The sequence below is a fragment of the Micromys minutus genome (genome assembly GCF_963924665.1).
Source record: "Micromys minutus genome assembly, chromosome: 12".
NCBI lineage: Eukaryota > Metazoa > Chordata > Mammalia > Rodentia > Muridae > Micromys > Micromys minutus.
The window spans coordinates 50,189,869-50,214,439 of record NC_137981.1 but is presented as its reverse complement, the minus strand read 5'-3'; the positions used below and the strand labels follow the sequence as shown (position 1 = coordinate 50,214,439).

The following is a 24,571-nucleotide window of genomic DNA, read 5'->3' as shown; positions in this document are numbered from 1 at the left end:
CTGAAACTCCGCCCCTGCCGGAGGGCTCGGGGCGCTCTAAGCCCAGCGCTGGCCAGGTCCTAAAGGAGCGGGCCGTGGGGGGCATCCTGGGGAGCTGATGACCGCCAGTGAACTGGCCTTTCCCTAAGGTCCCTTTGAATAACGCCCAGAGACTTGTAATTCCTCATGCACCCTCACAGTCCTACCAACACGGTAGCCCTGGACACACGTGGCTGTGGGGCGTTTAAAATGTCCGGGGTCCTGACAAGCCGTGTCAAGGACACTCCAGAAGGCAAAGACATAATGGAGAGAGAAAAAAAAAAAAAAAAAAAAAAAGGAAAAAGGATTCGATGGCTCCACTCTTGGGAGCTCCAAATCCTTTAAGGACTTCGTGTCAAAATGCATCCTGCCACAAACATTTCCAATCTGGTCATAATATTGCTTCCTTTGGTAACCAGTATACTTGACATTTTCTGCAGCGGCTGTGAGTTCTAAGTAAACAGGGTCCAAATAAGAATAAGGTGTGTGGTAGCATATGAGGAGCTCAGTCCTTCTTCCCCTGGACAAAGGGCTATCTATCTCCAGTGCTGGAGATGAAGCTCTGTAGTTGGGTACTTGCCTAGCATGCCCAAGACCCTGGCTTTGATCCCCATCAGTGACCACTCCCCTAAATGCCCTACTCCCAAAATGAGATAGAAGATTGTCACCCCTCCCCATACATCATCTACTTATTGCTGGGTTTCAGGTAAAACATTCTCTCATTTGTTGGAAGGAATCAAACAATCTGTCCCATTGGCCTCACAGGTTTGTTTCATGGATAATGCTGTAAACATAAAGACGGTTTTACTTGGAACCATTCATTGTTCAGGGGCTGGGAGTGTAGTTTTTAGCACACACATAGCCTGGGTTGGCTTCTGAGCACCAAACAAGCCAGGCGTGATGGCGTACACCTGTCATCTCAACATGCAGGAAGTGGAAGAGGTGACTTGAGGCAGTCTTCAAACTCCGTCTGATAGTAATAAAACCATTGTTTCATTTTGAATGGTTCCAATCTGTTTCCTTTTTGGCCAGCTGGTCCTCTTCCCACGTGCAAACACAGCCCCTGTCTTCTTTTTTGAAGACCAAATCTTTCTGAGCTACAGAGTGAGAGGTCAGGTCCAGCCTGGGCAACTCAATGAGAGTCTGTCTCAAAAGCTTTCTAAAGAGGTAAGACTATTGGTTGTGGCAGAGAGCTTGTCTGACATGCAGAGGCAGGGACAGAAACAATAGATTTAGGGACCCAGTGCAACCTTTTAATTCCAAGCAGTTACCCCTCCCAGCATGATCACACACACAGTGGAAAGGGAGTGCCAGGGTCTGGGTAAAAAACGAAACCCAGACCTGGGCAAAATAGATATATGTATATATATGTATAATTATATACACGTACATATGTGGACAGACGGGACTGGAAGTGCAATTAGGTAGGACAGGGAGTCGGGGAAGGGAAGCAGCAGAGGGTGCCCCAATAAATTACATTCTGTAGAGAGCACAGGAGGAGATGCATGGCAAATGGAGGGACCTAGGGGCCTGGACTCTCGGAGATGCCCTAAGCTAGGCCTCTCGATCCCATATAAGGGAAGCTGAGGCTCGGGCTCAATGGGCCCTGGACAGGTGTTAGAAGGATGCATCCTATCTGGTTTTGCCCGGAGGCTGGTGGTGGTGAGGCGTTGCGTGAACAGCGGCTCTGCTCGTAGCCACGGCTTTGAATAAGCCCTGGGTCTTGAGCAAGAGATTTGAAGCTTAGGGGTTGCAGAGTACGGGACAGACAAGCTTGTGGGAGGGTGACCTCCCACTGGAGGCCCAGGTAAAGCCTGCTTCTGCCAGTTAGAGAAGCATCAGGCCCGAGTGCAGGAAGCTGTCAGGAGTGCAGCTGGCTGGAGCCTTTGGGTGGACAGGCACAGGGTCCCAGAGCTGCCGCCTCCCCCAGTACAGGACAGCAGACAGACCTCTCCACTAAGCCCCCTTCATTTCTCCTCACTGTCTTCTGGGGACCCTCGTGTGGGATGACAGACAGGGAACGGGTGCAAACATTGACGGTGTGCTGGAGTCCGGGCTGGGTTTGGCTAGGCAGTGGAGCCCAGGGAAAAGGTAAGGCCCCCTGGCCCATCGTGGGGAAGGAAGTCCATGCCTCATGACTCTGGGACTGTGCACTTCTTGGCTCTCTCCCTGAGGAATGGAGCCCAACGCCTCTGCCCTGCCTCCTGCTGCTCCCAGCTAGCAGAGGAAGAGGCTGCGGGGTCTCACAGCCCCAGCTTCAGGGCCTCGAAGCAGCAGAAGGAAGGTACTGTCACGGACAGGGCGAGCTGGCAGGGATGTCAGAAGAGGGAAGCTTTCTTCTTGAGTTCGTTCCGCTTCCACAGGGCTAGCTTGCCAAACTCCTCGGGAGACATGGCGAAGACTCTAGAGAAGTCCTCTGCTGACAAATGCCTCTGTGGGGACATGGAGTCAAGTGAGTGTTAAAATCAAAGGCAGCCCCACTGGGTGGCCCCTCCCCCATGCCACACATCTTTCTTTGCATACCTCAAGCCTCATGCGGTCCACGCCCGGAGGCAGCTTAGTTCTCCCCTTGTTGGTCACCACCAGCATCTCATAGGGATAGATCTGGAGAGGCAGACAGAGCCCTCTTAGGTTCCTGGTCTCCTGTCCTCATAACCCCCTTGAGTCCCCTGATCACCCTGCAGAGGCCACTGGGATTCATGCCATCTTGCCATTCATCTCCCTCAGCTCCCCTGATGCCCGCCACCCCCCACCCTGTCACCTCCAGGAGCACCCTGAGCGCATTCAGCTTGGTGGACTTCACCACCCCCCTTGAAGCCCACCCCACTGTGGTGGTCAGGTCCCCTGCCCTCACCTTCTGCTCCAGCACACAGGGCAGAGAGTTCCCCCGATCCATCCTCCCCCTCTGGCCCTCTCCGTTCTGGGGAGACCAAAGCCTCAGTGAGCCAGAGTGGGTCAGGGGGACCTTCTCAACCTTACCCTAGGCGTCTTCAGTCTTCACCAAGCAATTTGTCGGCCCGAACCCCCTCCCCCACCAGTCCCCATGCCTGGCTCGGGTTTCCTGAGCTTCTCCTGCTCCCCTCCAGGGGGCACTCACCTGCAGGCCTAAGGAGATAAGAACCGCGGTTTAGAAAGTTTCGGAAGCCACACCTTCATCTGATCTTAAACAAACCACTGCCCACACTGGACAGTCTGTGGAGGCCCCGGTCCCAGCAACGCGTGACCCCACTGCTCACCTGGGCTCCCAGCCTCACTTCCGGATGGGCTGAATTCTGTAGACTGTAGCTAGGAAACGATACAAAGAAATCAGAGGAAGCTGAGGACAACCTTCAACAGTCTCCTTTACTCCGAGGAGACCTCCAAGTGCTTGGACACTCAGAAGCACTGCATACACCTCTCCAAAGCAGCCCCTGCTCGGTCCTAAGGCCTTACCCGGCTCAGGGTGGTCCTGCCGTAGGAAGGAAGAGAAGAGGATTTCGATGTTCCCGAATGCAAGGCTGAAAGAGAGCAAGAGGGCCCAGGTTAAGTTCCTTGGCCTCTGACAGTCCTTCCTAAGAGGGCTGCCTCCACAACTTTCCCTGACCAGAACCCAGCAAGGCTTCTATGGACTTCCACAGTGAGAACACTGTGGCTTTTGCTGAGTCTATGTCTTCCCTCTTTTCCCTAACTAGAAGTGAGCCAAAAGCCTCATGTGAACCTCAGGCAAAGTTGAGGCTCATTTCCCTTCAGCCATTATGAAGTAAGTTCTAGATCTATAAACACATGACAGCTCTTAGTGAAATCTCTAAGGCAGGTACAATGGTATTAACAGCAGTGAACCTCTGGCCATTTGATGGCACAGTCTTAGTGAAGTGAATGCAGTCAGGATATTTCCCATTTGAGGCTATGTAGCTGGCTAAGGAAGAGGACTTGCTTTGCAAGAATGACCTAGTTTGGAGTCTAGCACACGCTTAAAAAGCAGAGCATGGCTGTGTGTACCTATAACCACAGCACTGTGTGGAGCTGAGACAGGGGGATCACTGCCAATCCAGCTTCCACTTCAAGTAAGGCACAGGCAATAGTGCAGGACACCTAGTGATCTCTTCTGGCCTCCACATATGAACAAACCTGTATAGTTGTTCGTCTACACTATACTACACACATACACACACATACACACTTCCTATTTGCATTACTGGAGATACACTTATACTGCATTATTTGCAACTTGTGCCTTTTGTAAATCACTAAATTTTTTAACACTACAAGTTATAATTACAGAGATTGGTTTACAACAAGGTTCTTTGTTTTTTAAATCCATGGGTAGGGCTGGAGAGATGCTCAGTGGTTAAGAGCGCTGACTGCTCTTTCAGAGGTCCTGAGTTCAATTCTCAGGAACCACACGGTGACTCACAGCCATCTGCAATGAGATCTGATGCCCTTTTCTGGTGTGTCTGAAGACAGCTACAGTGTACTCATATAAATAAAAAAATTAATTAAAAAATTAAATCCAGGGGTCTATGTAGCCATAGTTGGCCTTGAACTCAAGATCTACTTGTCTCATCCTTTAAAGTGCTGAGATTACAGGAATGTGCCACCACATCTAAAAACTAACAGTCTTTGTTGTTGTTGTTGTTGTTTTGAGACAGGGTTTCTCTATGTAACCCTATCAAGGAACTCACTTTGTAGATCAGGTTGGCCTAAAACTCACAAAGACCTGCTTGCTTCAGTCTCCTGAGTGCTGGGATTAAAGGCATTTACTACCACACACAGATAGAAGCTGTCATTCTTAGTGTGGGCCAGCCTAAAGTTTCATGTCTCTAATTAATAGAAATGGCTGGCATCCTATTGCAGTTGCTTTGACAGGCATTTTGTTAGCTGTCCAGAGGAGTTAGGACATAAGCATCCATCCTTTAAGTCTACTGGAAGCTCAGTGCCTGAGAACAAAACAGGTTTGGGGAACCCAGCGCTTACTCTCAAATCAGTTTAGCATCTCTAAACTGAAAGTTCAAAATCTGAAATCCAGTCTCCTCTGGATCCTAAACTTCTTCAGTCTTGTTGGTATAGTTCTCAGTTTTGGATTTAAAAGTGTTGGTTTCAGATTTTTCACTTTAGGATTAGGGAGTCTCCAGTTTAGTAAAGTTTATTCAAATATCCTAAGATCTAGGAAATGAAACAAAAGGCTCTTTGAGTCTAAAACCCTTCAAATCCTAAGCATTTTGGATAAGGGTGATGATAAGTCTGCACAGGAAACAAGCAGCTCTCGGGGACTGGCTCGGGGTTAACTGCTGTGAGAACACACGAACCTGAGTTATGATTCCCAGAACCTCCTAGAGTTATGGGGGCTGAGGGAGACAAAAGAAAGTCACTGGTTCTCCTAGTCACCATTCACTGCTGAAGTATGTCATGAGGATGTAATAATAAGGAACATTTATATTTTGATGGACAGAATTACAATACATCAAGATCATATAAAAAATGCTCACTCCAAATCACTTTCAGAATGCATGCTGGCTGTTTTTATGTCAATTTGACACTACCTAGAATCACCTGGGAAAGCGGAACCTCAGTTGGGAAAATGCTCTCAACAGTCTGACCTGTGGGTAAGCCTGTGGGTAAGCCTGTGGGGGCAGGTTTTTGGCTGATGATTGATGTGGGTGGCACTACCCCTATGCAGGTGGTCACAGATCCTAGAAGAACACAAACCAGGAAAGCCAGGAGAAGCAAGCAGTAAGGAGCACTCCTCCATGGCCTCTACAGTTCCTCCTTCAGGTTCCTGCCCTGACCTCCCTGGATGATGGACTACAAGCTGTAAGACAAAATAAACCCTTGCCTTGCCAAGTTGCTTTTGATCATGGTGTTTTATCACCGCAATAGCAACTTTTAAAAAAAGATTTATTATTTATTTCATGTATGTGGGGACACTGTCGCTGTCTTCAGACACACAAGAAGAGGGCATCAGATCCCATTACAGATGGTTGTGAGCCACCATGTGGTTGCTGGGAATTGAACTCAGGACCTCTGGAAGAGCAGTCAATGCTCTTAACCACTGAGAGCCGTCTCTTCAGCCCCACAATAGAAACTTTAACGGGGACACAATGTGTATGTTTGAAAGTGACAATTCCATGACTCTACGCTGTTACACCTAATTAGATCTGTCAAGAACCTACAGGACACATGACTTATATATCTGGTCTTGTGGTGAAGCGATGGTAAGGAGGGCACTTGACTATTTAACTTTACAAAGCCAAAAGGAAAGTCACAGAGCTTGTTTCTTTGGCGAATAGAAGAATCTGGAACACTGAGACTGTATCCACCCCATTGGGACGGTTTGTATTACTCTAGGTCTCAACTACAGACTTTATATTCTTTAAAAAGCCCTTTGCAAATCTTCCCACCCACCCCAAACCTGAGTCCTGGGTGCTTCATCCATCCTAGCCATGGTCACTTTACTGGGTCCTTCAGTTCTGGCAGCAAATGTTTATAATCACAGCACTAGAGGCAGCAGCAGGAGGACAGAGAGTTCAAGGCCATCCTCAGCAAAATAAGAGTTTGAGCTAGCATCAGTTACCCAAGATTGAACATTTCAGGCACCTGGACATAGTGGTGCATGCCTTTAATCCCAGTACTTTGTAGGCAGAGGTATGGAGGCATACCTCTAACTGACCAAACAAACAACAACCCCTACAAAAAAAAAAAAAGCAAATAAATTCCCAGGCCTACTGTGTCTCTTGTTCCAGTCTTCTACCCACTTCCTAAGACTTATGCCCTGGAGACAGTTGCCTGGCACTGCAGTCCCTCCCTCAGCACCTTCCTTGTTAAACATGAGCAACAGATCAGCCACTCCTCCTCTGTCATACTACCTGTACAGGCTAGTTTTGTGTCAACTTGACACAAGCTGGAGTTATCACAGAGAAAGGAGCCTCATTTGGGAAAATGCCTCCATGAGATCCAGCTGTAAGGTATTTTCTCAACTAGTGATCAAGGGGAGAGGGCCCAGCCCATTGTGGGTGGTGCCATTCCTGGGCTGATAGACCTGGATTCTATAAGAAAGCAGGCTGAGCAAGCCAGGGGAAGCAAGCCAATAAGTGACATCCCTCCATGGCCTCTGAATCAGCTCCTGCTTCCTGATCTGCTTGGGTTCTAGTCCTGACTTCCTCTGGTGATGAACAGCAATGTGGAAGTGTAAGCTGAATAAACTCCTTCCTTCCCAACTTGCTTCTTGGTCGTGATGCTTGTGCAGGAATAGAAACCGTGACTAAAACACTACCACAGCTCTGAACTAGCATCACCACGAAGGAAAGACCTTGCAATCTTCCCAACAAGTAGTCCAGCTTCTGTCTCAGCAGCCCTGGTCCTTCCTTCAGTTGAGGAGGTCTTCCATGCTCCTCAGTCTAGATTTTCCTTTTCTAAAGCTAGGGTCTCACTATGTAGCCCTTGAACACATAGGCCATCACTGAGCACGCTAGCTAAGGCACTAATGTTCCGCAGGCCTGGTCACCCAACTTCCCTTTCCTTTCTTCAAGAGTAATCTTACTTTCTTTTCCCATTTCCTACACATATTAGCTGCAGACCCTCCAGCTTCTGGCTTGCCAAACTCAGTTCCTACCATTTGCTGTACATGAATAAAGCCCTGACACCTCTCTCCCTTATCCGACCTTCTAATGGGTCGTGGGATTCACTTCAGTGGATTTAATCTGAGCAATTAATTCTCCGAACCCAAAAAGATGTGTGATTGTTAGGATATAGTTTCAGCAAAGCTTCAGAAAGGATGGGAGTTAAGAAGGTAGGAGCAGGAACAGAGAGATGGTTCAAGGGGTAAAGGCAAAATGCCTTGCAATCCTGACAATGTAAATTTGATCCCTTACATAGAAGTAGAAATAAATAGAACTGACTCTACAAAGTTGTTCTCTGATATCTACTCCCAACACACAACAGCATACATAAAGACATACACAGACACACACACACTCAGACACACACAGAAACACACACACCTTTTTAAAAGGTAGGAATTTGGAGCTAAAGAGATGGCTGCTCTTCTGGAGGACCCCCAATTTGGTTCCCAGCACCCACACGGCAGCTCACAACCATGTAGTCCGAGGGGAATCTTATACCCTATTCTGGCCTCTGTGCATGCAGTGCACCGGCATACATGCAGACAAAACACCCAGAAAGAAAACACAGGGTCTCATTATGCCACTGTAGATGACCTGGGACTCCCTAGGTCATCATGGCTTTGAACTTACAAAGATCTGCTTCTGTCTGCTTCTAAACACCAGGATTAAAGGGGTGCACCACCAGACCAAGCTCTGATAGTTTTTGTTTTTTTAAATGTTTTATTTCCTTTTATTTTATGGACATTAGTGTTCTGCTGCATGCACATCTGTGTGCTGGTGTCAGATCTTTTGGAACTGGAGTTACACAGGAGGAATTGTCTGAAGGCTGAGGGCAAACTCTATGTGAGCTGATATTTGGGAATTGAACCTGGGTCCTCTGGAAAAGAAGCCAGTGCTCTTAACTGCTGAACCATCTCTCCAGCCCAGCTCTAAAAGGTTTTTATTTTGAAACAGGGTCTACTAAGTTGTAGGCTAGACTTAAGCTTACTCTGAGCCTTGGTAGGCCTTAACCTAACTAACTTTCTTTCTTTTTTCTTTCTTTCTCTCTCTCTCTCTCTCTCTCTCTCTCTCTCTCTCTTTCTTCCTTTCTTCCCTTCTTTCCTTCCTTTTATTTCCAAGACAAGATCTCTTTATGTAGGATAGGCTGGTCTTGAACTCACAGAGATCCACCTGCCTCTGCCTACAAAGTGCTGGGATTAAAGGCGCATACTACTCTGCCCAGATGCCCTAAATGTTCAATTCTCTTGCTTCAGTCTCCTGAGCAGCCGGGTTCACAGGCCTGGCCAGGTATTTCCACACAGCGGCAGAAGGCTGACTAATATGTTCAGCTACAAGCCAGTTCAGAAGCTTGTCTCCATAGATTTTGCTTCCTTTTTGCAATGAAACCTCGTAGTTCCTTGAATCTGGGACAGAGCCCATTTCCACCTTGAGTCTAGTTTCATTTCTAGAGAAACCTACATTTTTGTTATTGTTGTTGTTTAGGAGATAGGGTCTGTGGTAGCCTGAGTAAGAATCATCCCCTTGGGGCTGGAGAGACGGCTCAATGGTTAGCAGCACTGACTGCTCTTCTAGAGGTCCTGAGTTCAATTCCCAGCAACCACATGGTGGCTCACAACCATCTGTAATGGGAGCCGATGCTCTCTTCTCGTGTGTCTGAAGACAGCTAAAGTGTACTTATATATAATAAATTAATAAATCTTAAAAAAAAAAAAAGATTAGTCCAGGCTAGTTAGGGTTGCTCAGAGGCTCTGAACTCAAGGCCCCTTCACCCATTTCTCTGTCTCACTGCATGGTACTCGGTGCCCATGCTCTCTGAGCTGCCACACTGGTTCGAGCTCCCAGCCTTTGCTCCCATGCTGTTCTTGACATTTGGAAGGACCTTCTGCACCATTTATTTGCCTCTTCTAAGACTTAGGGGAGGCTGGAGAGGTGGCTCAGTGATTAAAATCACTGGCTGTTCTTCCAGACGATCTGGGTTCAATTCCCAGCACCACCGTGGTAGCTCACAACTGTCTGTAACTCCAGGGGATCTGACACACTCATACTGACACATGCAGGCAAAACACCCATGCACATAAAATAAATAAATCATAAAAAAAAAAAAAACCACTTAGGGGAGCCAACCAGGCCTTCTTACTGGCCTTTCAAAATACTCACTGATATTCTGTCCCCCTCACCTGCCACACTGCTCCAAAAGCCACAAAGATTTGCACTTTCCCTGGCCAGAGAAAATGGCTGTGTTTTGTACCCATAATGTCCCTCAGTAAGTGCCCATTAAATGAAGTCAGGGGTCACACTGCTTGAACTTCTGATCTCTATCTGTTCTGACTATTGGCTCATGCTCTTGCCCTAAAGGAGTACACACGTGGGTTTCACACTCAGACTGAATCTCTTAAGTATAACGGTTTAATAGCCACACACACACACACACACACACACACACATCCAACCCTGGCCAGATAATTCTGAGCCACAGCACTCACAGGTATGGAAAGGTGTTCGGTCAGGCAGAGAGCGTGTTTTCCTCCGGATGGGCAAGGACTTTTCCATCTCTTCTTTCAAGATCATCTTTCCCAGGTTGGAAGTAACCTGTTTGCGGGTGGAGGAGAACGGGGCCAAGGCTAAGACACCAGCTCCCCATCTCTGAAAAGTGCAAACTTGGGGTTCAATCTGGGAGGATTAGCAATGGCTTTCCCAGGTGGCTAGTCCGCACCTGGAGCCCACTGATTTTATTGGACACTCAAACGTATTCGGTTTGCTGGAGATGCTCAGTGGCACCCTTCCACAGGGGCTCCTCTATTCTAAGTCACCATGTCAAGAGCCTCTCTGGACAACCCCTAGATCAGCCTGCCAAAACCTGGTGCTGGCTTTGGATCTGAATGTCCAGGAGCACCGTTCTAAAGCTGCTGAAAGGCCAGGCATCGCAGTAAAGGAGAGGCACCTCCCACCGCTCAAATACAGATGTTTCTGGGGCCAGAGTAATTTTCACCTAGATGGCATAAGGGTGGTGGGGGTCTGTTGGGGCAAGATGCTACCTTACTGAGTTCCTCTTTCTGCCGCTCCCTGATGGCCTTAATCTCCTCTTCAGAGTCGTCTTCTTCCTCCTCCTCCTCTTCCTCGGCCCCCTTTCGAGATGCCTTCCGTTTCCTCCATTCTGTCTCTAGGAAATACAATGTGGCCACTCAGCTGCTGGCTTCTCCAGCTTGTGGAGAACACTTCAAAGTCTTCCTTCTTTCCTTCTCTCTCTCTCTCTCTCTCTCTCTCTCTCTCTCTCTCTCTCTCTCTCTCTCTCTCTCCCTCTCTCTCCCTCTACCTCTCTACCTCTCTTTCTTTCTTTTTAGAGACAGGGCTTCCCTGCCTAGCCCTGGCTGTCCTGGAACTCACTCTGTAGACCAGGCTGGCCTCAGATTCAGAGATCTGTCTGCCTCTGCCTCCCGAATGCACCTCTACACCTTGTTAAACCCTTTTTTATTTTCTACATAATCAAAGAAGAAAACAGTGCACACAGCCTTAACCACTGAGCCAGCTCTCCAGCTCCCATTAGCAGACATCTCTCCAGCTTCTGCTATAGCCAGACCCTGTAATAGGAGATTTGGAAAAGAGAAAAAATAAATGAAAGGCCTTGGTCTCCACATTCCGGGCTACACAGAGAAACCTATCTTGAAAACCCAAAACAAAACAACACAACAGCAACAACAAAAGCCAAAGGAAAGTTACAAACACTTTGACAGGGTCTGGCTATAGCAGAAGCTGGAGAGATGTCTGCTGAGTGACTGAGTAAAGACGGGCGCTGGAGAGATGGCTCAGTGGTTAAGGCTGTTCTTCCAAAGGACCTGAGTTCCATTCCCAACCTACACGGGCTGCTTCCCAAACCCCTGTAACTTCAGCTCCAGGGTGATGCTTTGCCACGGGCATCCTAGGCACTCAACTTTCATGCCCATATCCTCCCAAACCTTAAAAAATAAAAATGAGCACCAGGCATGGTGGTGCATGCCTTTAACCCCAGCACTCGGAGGCAGAGGCAGGGAGATCACTGAGTTTGAGGCTAGCCTGGTCTACGACGGATCCAGTTTCAGGACAGCCAGGGCTGTTACATAGGAAACCCTGGGACCAGGAAGGAGTAATGACTGGGGACCCTTGCCTCTTTCTTCCCCTTTTCCCAGTTTTCCCTACCCACAACGGCCAGCGATGGGGGACAAGGCCAGTAGTCAGTCTCGATCTTGGCTGGCTGGTTGGGGTCAGGGGGCTGTGCTGCTGGGAACTTGGATGATTCAATGATGAGGTCTTCGATGAGGTGCTTGCTCTGAGGGCTGCCTCCCACGGATTCTGCAGATAGATCCAGGATCAGTCCACACCTCCTCCACTCCTACACCCCACCCCCACTAACCATACAGCCAGCCAGCTCGGCCCCCCCTCAGCTCCAGCTCCCTCACCTCTCCTTCACACCCACGAGAACTCAGACACACAAAAGATCCCAGGGCCTAACAGGGAGAAGCTGTTCTCCCTTCCCTTCCTGGCTCTCAACACATGGCCCAGCTCCACCACCCCACCAGTGTGTGCTAGGAGGAGCACCCAGGAAGTCAGGAGAACCCTCACCTCTCTGCTTGTAGATGGGTGGCTTCTTGTAGATGTTGAAATCCGGGCGGGTAGTCTCTGAGAGCGGATGAGAAAAAAGGGACATGATGACAGGGGATGGTGGCTCCAGGGACAAAATGGAGGTAAACAGAAGGTGGGGGGGGGCATGAGCCAAACAGCTCAGACCACGCCTCGGAAGGCGGGGCCTTCTGCACTTTTCTGGGTTGGTGAGAAGGAAGAGATAGCAAGACCACTCTACTAGTTCTGCCTGACATCCTAGTACCACAGAGTAGGGACCGAGAGTAAGGGGTCTGGAGGTCCTGAAGGAAAATTGAAATCCCAAGGAAAGAACGGAGCTAGGCTGACAATAAAACATACCAGGGTGATGGAAATGGGGCAGGCTGGTCCTAGGGGTCCCTGTGATCCTTGGTGTTGAAGTCTGAGAGATGAGTCCAAGTGTCCGGCTCTCCGCCCACACCTATGCGGAAGTACACAGCTTGTGGCTATACCCCCCTACCCCTTCCCATTCCCATGTACGCACATGGATTTACCTCCGGCCACCTTTTCCATCTTCCCACACCAGCAGCCCCACATCCCAACCCCGGGGCAATGGCATGACAGAAAAAGCACATTCTAGGAACATTCGCCCACTCAGTGTGCCTACCCAGAGAGAAAGGGTTAAAAGAGGCCCTGGGCCTGGCAGATGGATGAGTTGGCCAGGGACCAGCCAGCCAGGATTTGCTGACTCTGTCATCCCCTGGACTTTGCTGGGCTGGGGCTGGCCATGTTGGGGGAGGGGAGCTGAGGGCCCAAACAAAGCAAGACCAAAGCCAACTGACCTCTGGAGACGGTGGGGGAGATGTGGATTTGGGTGACAGTGAGCACTGTGAACAGAGATTGATCAGAATCACAGGTGGGAATAGACCCTCAGAGGGACCATGTCAACCCCATCTCCCCAGCTTCCCCTATCTTGCTAGCAGGCCCCTTCCTTCTGGAGTCCCTGCTGATCTCTGGCCTGGTCTTCATCCTTCCCTGGCCCAGTGTTCTCTGGGAACAGTGCGCCTCATGCCCTGAACTAAGTGTGACCCCCACTGCAGAGCACAGCAAGGAAGGGAGGGGTCAAAGCAACAGAGCAGCGCCTGTGGAGTCACTTCTCAGGGCCACTTGGTCCTCAGGTTTCCCAGTCTGCCAGCTGTTCTCTCCAAAATGACCTCTTTCCCTTCCTAAAATTCAAACTGTATTGTCTTAGTGGTTACTTTTTGAGTGTGGGCACGCATATGCCACAGCCCATGTGTGGAGGTCAGAGGTCAGAGGGCAGCTTTCAGGGGTCAGTTCTTTTCCTCCACCATTGGTTCTGGGGATGCCACTTAAGTTATCAGGCTTACATGCATCCAAGTGCTTTTACCTGCTGAGCCACCTCACCAGCTCATGCCTTAACTTACTAACTTCTTTTCTCTCTTCCTTCTTTCCTTTCTTTTTTATTTTTACTTATGTATTTATATATGTATGTATGTATGTGTGTGTGTGTGTGTGTGTGTGTGTGTATATATGTATTTTGAAATAGGACTTTACTATGTAGCCTTTTGCTTAGCCTGGAGCCCACTACACAGACCAGGCTGGCTTCCAAGTCCTGACGATCTGTCTGCCTTTGCCTCTGCATACTGGGATTAAAGGTGAGCACCACCATGACCATGACCCTTTCTGGAAGACAAAGTTCCCGACCAAGCACTGCCCTGTATACTTCTTTCTGAGGTGCATAAGAAGAACCACGGGCTGGAGAGATGGCTCAGTGGTTAAGAGCACTGATTGCTCTTCCAGAGGTCCTGAGTTCAATTCCCAACAATGGCATGGGGTGTAGTGGGATTCAATGCTCTCTTCTGGAGTGCCAGCAACAGTGTACTTAGATAAATAAATAAAATAATATATGATTCTTTAGAAGTAGAACAACAACAACGGCTTCTATGTGACAAATGTGCAAACTGAGGCTACAATGTTTCACCACTCCCTAGCTACAATGTTTCACTGCTCTCTGGCTACAAGGTTTCACTGCTCTCTGGCTACAATGTTTCACTGCTTTTTGGCTACAATGTTTCACTGCTCTCTGGCTACAATGTTTCACTGCTCTCTGGCCTAGAATTTCTGGAGCTCCTGTGTATTTTGATCTTCCAGCCTTTCCCTACCTTTCTCCATGTTGCCACTGTTCAGCTGTAGCTGCTCCAGTTGTTTCCTGGCCACAGCTGGGTCTTGAGCCTGCTGCTCACTTTGACCAAACAAGTGCTCACTCCTGGGCATAGCCTGTTTCTGCCTCCAAGAAGGGCTGCCGGGAGGATCCCCACTCCCTGTTCCCCCAGCTCCCATCAGGCCTGCACAAACGATCCCTTCTTACCTCCCGGCTTCTGGGCAGCTCTACATGTTCCAGGAGGGAATAGGTAAAATGGGGCTCGTAGATCATGAGGTCAGGTCGCTCAATGTCCAGGATGGCCTTGTCCTTGGGGATGGCAGCCAGGTCTTTGTAGCCCAACACCTGGTTGTCCATCTTGGCCTGAAGGAAAATGGTCCAAATGGAAATGTTCCCCAGAGCATCACTAGGGCACTGGACTCACTGGCTGGACTTGGTTATTAGGAAAACGTGTTAGAAGTCAATGCTCATGTTAACAGCTCTCTTCTGTTCCTCCTAAGGACCTAGAACGAGCGCTTGTTTTAATTTCTGAGACAGCATTTCATCTAGTCAAGGTTTGCCTCAAACCCTCTCTGTGGCTGCATCTGTTCGTTCTAGTTCCACCTCCCAAATGCTGGGGCTATAGGTTTGCCTCATCATGGCCTCTGGAAGGTCCCTTTAAAAAGAAAAAGCTCTTTGCCTCTGAGGCTCTTTGCACCTAGACCAGCCCTTTCCAAGGCAGTAGGAAGCTTCCGCTGGGATCTCTGGGTCTTTTCACCTGCAAGAGTTCACAGGACCTCCCTCCATGCGGGAGTGGGGAGGGTTGTGGGGGAGGGTGAAGGGGATCCGCCCCTCCCTCCTCCCAGCTGAGGTGCAGGTGGTCATAAGTACTCACCACGATGCTGGAGGGAGAGCCGGGCACACTGGAGTCTCTGGAGGAGCTGACGCTCCCCGGGGAGGTAAGAGGTTGCTGGAGAGAGCGAGAAGGTGGCGGAGTGGGCATGCGCGTGGGTGCGAGGGTGTGGGAGTGGGTCTTGCCCTGGGCCTCAGGATGGGGTGGGGTGGGAAAACCCGGTGTGCTGTGCGGAGGTGGCCACCAGGTGGCGCCGGCGACTCCCGAGCTGACCTGGGAGAGCAGCGGTCCCCACCCTGGCCCTGGGTGCAACCCGCTCACCTTCTGCAGACGTTCCATGCGGCAGCCACTGGCCGGCCGCTCCCTCGGGGCCGGTGCGCACGTGAGAGGACAGACGTCAGGCTCGGCCAGGCTCCTGCAGCGAGGGCGTCACAGCGCTCTGTGGTGTCCTCATCCCTTGGGCCTCTCTGGGCTGCTGACCGCGGGTGGCTGGAAGGACAGTGAGCCCTAGTAAGGGCGTTAAGTTGCCAGGTTCCGCGGCGCTGGGTTCAGCACCAGGGAGTTGTGCGTGCAAATGGCCAGGCGGCGGCTGCGTGAATCGGCTGCACTTGTTTTTTAAGCCATTGTTCTCTGGCTTCAGAGGAAATGACGGCAGGGGTCAGCTGGCATCCCAGGGTGGACAGGCTTCTATATCCTCAAGCTTGTCACCCCTGCCCTGGTCCTACTCTGGCCTGGGCCCTCTCCCAATCGGTGCTGGCCCCTCCCACTCCAGCCACTGGTTTCACTCCCCAGTTTGCTCAGCCAAATCTTTATTTTCCCCAGAAGGTTAACAGGGGGACGCTGAGTCATTAGTTAAGACTCGAAGCATAGGGAGCCAGAGGCCCGAGGAAGAGAACCCATGGGGATCCGGTGGGGTGGTGAAGCCATGGCCATGGTCTGGAGCTGCTGCTGGTCCTCGGAAGCTAAGGCACTTGACTTTTTTCTGTTCCCTACAGGCAGACAGCATGTTGTGTAGACACTGTAAAATACCACAGTGCGCCCAGAGCATCCTCGGGGGCTGTCACACTGCTCTGAGTTTGGTGTCCCCCCTTTACACTGTCTATCCCTAGGAACTTAGGCCAGTCTATTTACTAGGTGATGGTCACAGCCGATGTTCTCTCCTTTCCCTCCTGCCAACCCCCAGCCACAGACTGAGGAGAGCTGTGTCCCTGGAGGGAAAGGAGGAGGATCATGTGGAGGTTTCAAACAGGACCTCTCAAGCCAGGATGCCTGGCCTTAAGCAGTGACTACTACTCTATGTGGGCTGCATATACTAACATCCTAGCACTTGGAAGGTTGAGGCAGTAGGATTGCTTTGAATTCCAGGCCAGTATGGGTTATTTAGAGAGTTCCAATTAGCTTGAATATATATATATATATATATATATATATATATATATATATAGTGTGAAACCTCGTCTAAAAGGTTGAAGTGAGGGGTGGCAACATCTTGTCATAGGCTGCTCAGACAAGTCAATACTGGTTATTTATTTATTTAGTTAGTTATTCATCTTTATGTGTACAGGCGTGTTGCCACCACGTGTATGCCTGCTGCTCATGGAGGCCAGAAGAGGGCATCAGATCCCCTTGAGCTGGAGTTACACAGGAGTGGCCATGTGAAAGTTAGGAACCAAATCTGGGTTCTCTGAAAGAGCAGGCAATGCTATTAACTACTGGGCGGTCTCTCCAGCCCCAAAGAGTAGGTAAGTTAGGACAGACGTGGCGAATAAAACATGTTCTATTCATGTAGACGGTCCAGTAGATCTATCTTCCCAGGGATCTGTGATTTTTGGGGGGGGGGGCTTTTCTGTAGCCGTTCATGAAAGAATAAAGTCCCTGCTTTGTTTCTCTCTTTCTAGGGACAAAGCCATGTCCTCTTAAGTCTCCCCACCTCTCCTCACAGGGTTGCACTGTACAGGCCTGGCCGACCTCAAATTCTCAATCCTTCCACGGAGGCCCAGGTTCCCATATGTGGGGATAAGAGGCCTACATCACCATGCCCAGGTCTCTCAGTCTTTTCTACCTGTCCTTGACCGTCTGCCCAGTAACAAGCCATAAAAATCTTAGAATTCTAGAATCAGGGCTGGAGAGATGGCTCAGTGGTTAAGAGCGCTGACTGCCCTTTTAAAGGTCCTGAGTTCAAGTCCCAGCAACCACACGGTAGCTCACAACCATCTGTAATGATGCCCTCTTCTGGTGTGCCTGAATCCAGCTACAGTATATGTATGTATATATAATAAATCTTTTTTAAAAAGTACACTTATTAAAAAAGAAAGTCTAGAACCAGAGGCCAGGTGTGGTGGTCCCAGCCTCAGGACACAGAGACAGGCAGATTTCTGAATTTGAGGCCAGCCTGCTCTACAAGATAAGTTCTGGGACAACCAGGGCTACAGAGAGAAACCTTGTCTTGAAAACAAAACAAAACAAACAGTTCTAGAACCAAGGCATCTTTTCACCAGATAGTCAGGAGGATGTGGGGTTTGTGTAACAGGATTCTCATTCTAAAGCATCACACTTCTCCAGCCTCCTGATTGCTGATTTTGAAATGCTGTGACTAGGTGTCTGATGAGCAAAATGCACTGTGGTACATACATGTGGAGGAGGAGCTGTTGCTGGCCTTTCACTAGGCTCTGAATTTTATTTTGCTAGTAGCCATTGACACAAGGTCTATACTTATGGCTTAGCCCTAGAGGTGAATGCTTGTTCTTCCATCCACCATGTTGAAGCATCTCTTCCCTACTGAACACAGTAACAAGCTTTGTACCGAGCCTCTTGAACAATAGAATGACGGATTCAGGCCCCTCCAAGAAGAGAACTTGCTCATAGATAAGTTCTCTGCAAAGTGGAGAGGCACACACTCCAGATAAGGCAGTGGGATGCAGAAAGGAGTCAGGAGAGAGGTGCTCTGGGGGAAATGGAGAAGTTTCTTTTAAAGGCCTTAGAGCAGTGGTTCTCAGCTCCCCTAACGCTTCTTAAATAGAGCCTTTAATACAGTTCCCCAAGTTGTCGTGACCCTGAGCTATAAAGTTATTTTTGACACTACTTCATAAAGGTGATTTTGCTGCTGTTATGTGAATCGTAATGTAAATATCTGATGTGCAGATAGTCTTAGGTGACCCCTGTGAAAGGGCCATTGGACCCCAAAAGGGGGTCATGACACACAGACCTAGAGGTAGGAGTCTAAATGTAAGATTGCTAGCGAGGACAGAAAGTCAATGTCATCCCAGGACCCACTTTGGGCGGTGGTGGTAGTGAAAAAAGAAGGTTTAGTACCTCACATGAAATACAGAATAAATGCTGAAGAGAAGGGGGGCAGGGGGATGAGAAGGCCAGCAAAGCCAGAGGCCAGCACTGGGGAGGAAGTGAGGAGGCTCCCAGAGAAGTGAAAGAAGGCATGTGCACCAGGAGAAAGGAAGCTCTTGGGAGGCTCTCGCTAAAGCCTTGGGCTTGAGGCTGCAGCAGCAAAGCTGACAAGGAAAAAGGAATTGTCAGCACCCAGGAGGAGGACAGGCCCTGGAGAATGCACTTGCTTCTCAATGAGAATTGAGACCAGCAAGTTAGGTAGAGTGGGGAGGCAGCCAGTCAGAGGGCCTCTCTGTTCTCCCAGGAAGGTGGCCTAGAGTGCAGGGGAGAGGCACTCTGGAGAGCATAGCACCTTACCCTGAACACCAGGTGTGGGGTGCATCCCAGAGCATCAGCCTGCCCATCAGAGCAAAGGGTCCCAGGGGATGTGGCCAGATATGACACCCACGGTTACATGTGAACAAGCATCTCTACACACAGCCACTCAGGAACTTGATTCCAAACACCAGTGGGTAGAGTTATATAACAGTTGGTGTTTACAGACTATCTTGATTGACTCTGGGCTCCAGATTTCACATTCTTGCCTTTCACCTTCACCGTGACATCTCAGTCCTGTGAACTGTTCCCTCAGGTTTGTAGAGGGAGAAACTGAGACACACTTAAACTCACTGACCACTGACCACAGTACCACTTTGGGCTGAGTTACTGTGGTCCTTGCCCCTCCTCCTCCCAGGCCTTCCACAACAGGCCCTTGTCTGAGGTGCCCCACAGCACTAGGGTGTCTCCCCTGTCTCCACTGGGTCCTGCATCCCTGTCTGGTACCAGAGAATACAGATCAGCAACTTTTGGGGAGGTGCTAATGGCTATGCCTTACCTCCGTGGGGACATTTGCATTTGAATGAAAGGATTTTGGCTGTGGGTGCTTTGTTGGTTTGTTTTTGTTTGTTTGTTTTAGGTAAGAGTTTGTCTCTCTCTGTATCCCTGTTTCCCAGGCTGGTCTCCAAGTACCCAATCCTAACCTAGGATGACCTTGAACTCTACCTCAGGAATGCTGGAACCTTTGGTACTACCTAGCCTGGCTTCACTCGTGGGGATAGGCCCTGGGGCTTCATGCATGCTAGACACTCACTAGGGCTAACTAAGCTACAACCCCAGGTTATGAATAAGGTTCTTGCTGGGAACATTTGAGGCTCTCTGAAGGCCAGCAGGGGAAAATATTTTTTTGGACTGGAAGAGGAGAGACGGGAGTGAGCGGGAAGGAGGTGTGTGGGGAGGGAGGGTGATTTTTCAGCTTCCTTTAAGTCACACTGCACAAGCATCTGCCTACTGCGCCCACGTGGAGTCCCCTCACCCAAGCTAATTTCTCACTCTCCTCCTCCAGGCCTCATCGCTCTCCCATCCTCCGGCAGGGTCCCACTTACTTCATTCACTCCCCAAGTCCTGTAACCTCTGTGGGCAGAGACAGAAAGGGCAAGCTGCAGTAGGAAGGGAAGGGGAAAGAGGGAAGAGGCGGGGGTATGGCACCAGAGAGGAAGCCAGTCCAGGTGTCGGAAGACACCCTTCAACCTCCCAGGTTCAGGTCAACAGCCAGCAGGCTTCCCGTCCTTCCATCTCGGCCGCACCCACCTTCAGCTGGGCGCCCCAGCCTTATCGGAGCCAACAGCCAGGCCCCACCTCAAACCACCCACCCTCTCATCTCCACAGCAACCAGAGCTTTGCAGCTCCCCAGGATGTGGGTGATAAGACTTGCCCACAGGGATCTCCAGGCTTGCACCCACCCATGCCAGGCCTTTTGTTTCAGGCAGGGATGGATCCAGATTAAGGGCCTTGGACTTGGAGAAATGAAATGTAGAAAGTTCGGCAGGCAGACAGATAGATCTAACATCTCAGGTGGCATCTGGTCCAGCCCTCGATCCCATCCTAAGCCAGTACTTTGTTTTTGTAGTGCCTGTGCTGGGGTCATTCTTTAGGCTGGCTGGACTTGAACATATCAGCGTTTTGCTCACTTACAGATGAAAACAAAAAGGACTAGGAGATGAGCTTAGCCAAAGCCACCCAAAGGAAGGCAAGCTGGACAGGATTCCTCCCGGACTGTATTTAAGCCAAAGGAATTTCCTGTGCTCTCCAGCGTATCCCCCCCCAAAGATCCTGTTTTAATGCGAACTTGGGCCTCTCAGCCTCTCATCTGACCTGTACACAGGAGCTGGGATTGGGTGAGATCGTAGGATCTGGCCCTGGAATAACTGAGCATCATCAAGCCATGCCGGAGAGAGGTCACAGCCAGTGAAGGAGTTCACCAAGCCTGCCACATGGGCTAGGTCAGGCAGGTGGGAGGTCTGTTCTCTGTCTGTTTCTTTCAGAGTCTCTTTTTCTCTTCCTGCCTTCCTTTTTCCTTCTTCATCTTTTCTCCCTCTCCCCCTTTCTCCAGCCCCACTTGCACAGTTGCTGTGGCAACAACTCAATGCCAGAAATAAAGACAGGCTCCAGCTAGGTCACCCGTTCCCAAAACAGCATCCTAGGGTGGGAGAAGGGTGGTGTAGTCAACAGGGCGGGGACAGGGCGAGCACTACAATGAATGTGTGTATTGTAGGGTGGGGTGAGACACAGGACAGCAGGGTTTGGGCCTGCTTAGGCCAGTGGCTCACCAAAAGCCTGAAGTCAAGCTTATCCCCAGCCTTTTCTCAAGTCACCAAGGCCCTGTTACTTTCTCTTCTCTGGTTCTCTCTTTCATGCTATGTTTTCTGAATCTTTTCCTATTGCTTTGGACTAGGCACTCCTAATACCAACACTGAATGACACCTGTCACACTGAACAAGATCGGGCAGCTCCAGGAGTAGATAGCAGTACATCTGTTCCAGGACCTGCCTACCCACTCTCAGTGACAGCAGTGGCCTCTCCCCTGACCCCACACATATGCCCAAACTATTAGAGTTTCCTTAGGTTCCCCTCTTGACTGAGTTGGTGGCCATTTCTGTGTACTTTCCTCAGAAGAGGTCCGTTCCTCCTTTCGAGGTCCCTCAGCCCCTCAGGCTTGCTTTGTCCAAGCATAATCCTGTTCTATCCTTTTAGATCTGGGTCCTGAGGTACACAGCTAGATTGGCAGATCTGGGGAGGGGAGGAAACTCCCACCCTAAGTCCAGATTTCAGAATTTAGGAGAGGTTCCCATTCCATTCTCCTCACATACAAGCTCTGAGAGAATTGTGCAGACATCGCCCACCAGGGGAGAGATGCTCTCTCTCCCGGCCCCAGAAAGGCCAACTTAGCTGTACTGAGAGCACAAATACGGAAGGCAGAAGACCTCTGCCTCACACATGGCTGCCGACCGAGAGCTGCACATGGGTGCACACAGGGACTCTGCCACCCTCCTTGCCAGACCCCCACACAATGACACATGGTGCTAAGGACACCCACTTGCACCCACCCACTGGTCCTCCCCCTTGGCATCCGTTACCTATGCTCACAGCTCCCTGGCATGGTTTGCTGATCCATCCCTGTCATGAGCACGTGGACCCCAATATGCACAGTGCCCTCACCTGACCCATCCCCTGGGGGCTTCCCCACATCCCTCCACTCCTCAGCACTACCTTGCTTGTCTTAGACCTACAGCCTGGCAACCAGTCTTCGGGGAGGAGACTCACAGGTGTGCCTGCCCAGCAAAGGGAATGATGTGCGTCTGGTACTGGGAAAAAAAAATCCCTCAGGACCCCAAGGCTCTCCAGGTCTGCTCAGTACCCAGTCTCTCTTGTACACCAGCTGCTAGCAGGCAGAGGCAGGCCACCACTGCTACCACTGCCACAGAGCCTCGTTCACTGAATCCCTACCAAACCTGGCCAACCCCAGGAAAAGATGGCTTTGCATCAATGCAGCAAAAAAGCTAATAGCTCCCTCCACTGACTGTGCCCCTAGGACCCCACCCCTTGAAATTCTGGCCACAGAATCTAGGGTGGGCAGGATGGAGAGAACCCATGAAAAGGGGGTGCTGGGGCCCGTATGGACTCTTCGCATGGCATTAGCCTAGATCCTTCCTCCCAAATAAGGGAGTTTGATCGGGTCAAACCAAGCTGAGCTCCCTTGTCTGGCCACCTAGGCCTGTTCTCCCACTGACCATTTTCCACAGCTGATCCTGTCCTAGCACCCTGATATCACCCAAAACCATTCCCAGATCCAGAGGTACAGCCCAAAATACCTAAGGAAAGAAAAAGAGGCAAGAGACCCTGCCACCTACCTCCTCCCAGACAGTGGGGCCCAGGCTCTCTGAAGCCCCAAGAGGCAAAGGGCCTAAGCCCTGGTCCACGGGGTTGCCGCGTTTTCTCAGGAATCTAGCTAGGTAAGAGACAGCTCCTCCAGGAACCCAGCAGCATTTTAGCAAAGCACGAATAACAGGAAGAAAGCCGGCTTAGGGTGGGTGGGTGGGGTGGGAGCTGGCGAAGGAGGGGAGCTGGTCTCAGCTCAGCGGTCTGATCTCCCTCCTGAACCCCCCACCCCCTTCACCAGTACCCTGCTGTTCTGCAAGCCACCGGCTTGGGTTCCTGGAGCTGGGGAGTCAACGTCTGGTGTCTGGTGGGCGGGCAGGACGAGCGGTCGCTGGGCGGGCGGCCCCTCCCCATCAACAACTGATAGTGGCCAGCCTCAGGGGGTGTGTGTGTGTGTGTGTGTGTGTGTGTGTGTGTGTTGCTGGTCCAGTTCACCTCAACTGCTGCTGCAGCTGATCCATTTCAAACAAGGGACAAGGGGCTCATTAGCGGGCATCATGACTAAGCAGAATTGGCCGCGCTTGCACTGTGTTGACCCCCCTTTTCTATACCCGGGGCTCTGCAATATCCACACTCACAGCCCCTCCAGCGGAGTTCAAGTTAGTGGCTGTTACTGACAGCTGAGGGGAGCTATACCCACCCAGCTCTCCGGGCACCTGCAATTCAAACCCCATTCAAACTGCCCACCATCTTCCAGAAGCAGTTGAGAGGTTCTGTGAAAACCCCCACCTCTGGGACAGGGAACAGCAGGGTTACCAGAATTGGCCATCCAAGCATTAACCCTCTCCTGAGGAGGATAGATCGAAGGATGTAAGGAACCAGGTTGTAAATACCTAAGATTCAGGTAGGATTTTTTGTCACCTTGATCCCCTGGGAATCGCAGTAGGGACCAGTGAAGAAAATGAAGGACCTGACTTCTCTCCAGGAAAGCTGTTTTTAAAAAGCAAGCTTCCTACCAGATGGCGTCACTCTGTGGCAAGATTTCAACCATTCCAGGCTTCCAATGCTGGCTTTGGGGCACACCTATAAAGCCTAGACCCTAACCCCTATTAGCTCTGACTGGTCTTCTCTCCACCTCCATGTAGGCTGCAGACTTGCCTACCTAGGCAGCCTTGCCGTTGCCCTGGTAACCACCGCCCACAGCCGGTCAGCTGATGGTAGCAGCTATTGGGGAAAAGCAAGGACCTAGAGAGGGGTTCTGGGGTTTCTGAATGAAAAAAAATCTCAGGGGGAGGGGTTTGACGGCGACAGGTAAGACTATAGCCTCAGAGTCCTTTTTCAAAGAAAACAGGGCTGGAGGAGACAGGAAGGGAGGGGTGTATCTGGATTAGCAGAGGACAGAGGCGACTGTAACCTGAAGGTGGCTTGGACAGGAGAAATGACGGAAAGCAGGTAGCTGAGTGGCCAAGAAAGGGGGGTGGGGGCGGGAATCCAGGCTTTATTGCTGGGGTGCAGTCACAGTGAGCCCTGTGGAAGGTGCAGAAAAAAAAAAAAAAAAAAAAAACCTGGGCTGGGGGAGGGACATCCAGTTCCATGGGGAGAAGGCAGGAGAGCTGCATGGGGTATACCTTTAACGTGTAGGAAGGGGACGCAGCCTTGGAGGAGGAGCTACCATTCCTTCTCCACAGCGAGTCCTGGCCTCAGCCTAGCCTTTCACTGTTTGTCCCTTCAACCCCACCCTTGCCGCCCGAGTCTGGGTCCGAAAGACTGGTGGGGAGGGAGACCTACTCCTAAGCATTCCCCATCCCTCCGGAAGACCGAGTACCCAGAGTA

The 24,571-nt window shown here is 50.5% G+C and overlaps 1 protein-coding gene across 1 annotated transcript; it reads right to left on the bottom strand.

Annotated features, from left to right (window-relative positions):
• Nucleotides 1-1,265: 1,265 nt before the first annotated feature.
• DMTN (dematin actin binding protein) lies at nt 1,266-15,822 on the bottom strand. Its single transcript, XM_080926952.1, is given in 15 exon segments — nt 1,266-2,450; nt 2,542-2,622; nt 2,873-2,998; nt 3,002-3,123; nt 3,255-3,303; nt 3,451-3,515; nt 10,100-10,205; nt 10,652-10,776; nt 11,790-11,942; nt 12,213-12,269; nt 12,570-12,669; nt 13,031-13,075; nt 14,578-14,733; nt 15,245-15,319; nt 15,524-15,822. Coding segments are annotated over 15 exon segments (1,392 nt in total). The 5' UTR covers nt 15,542-15,822; the 3' UTR covers nt 1,266-2,336.
• Between the last annotated feature and the right edge of the window lie 8,749 nt (nt 15,823-24,571).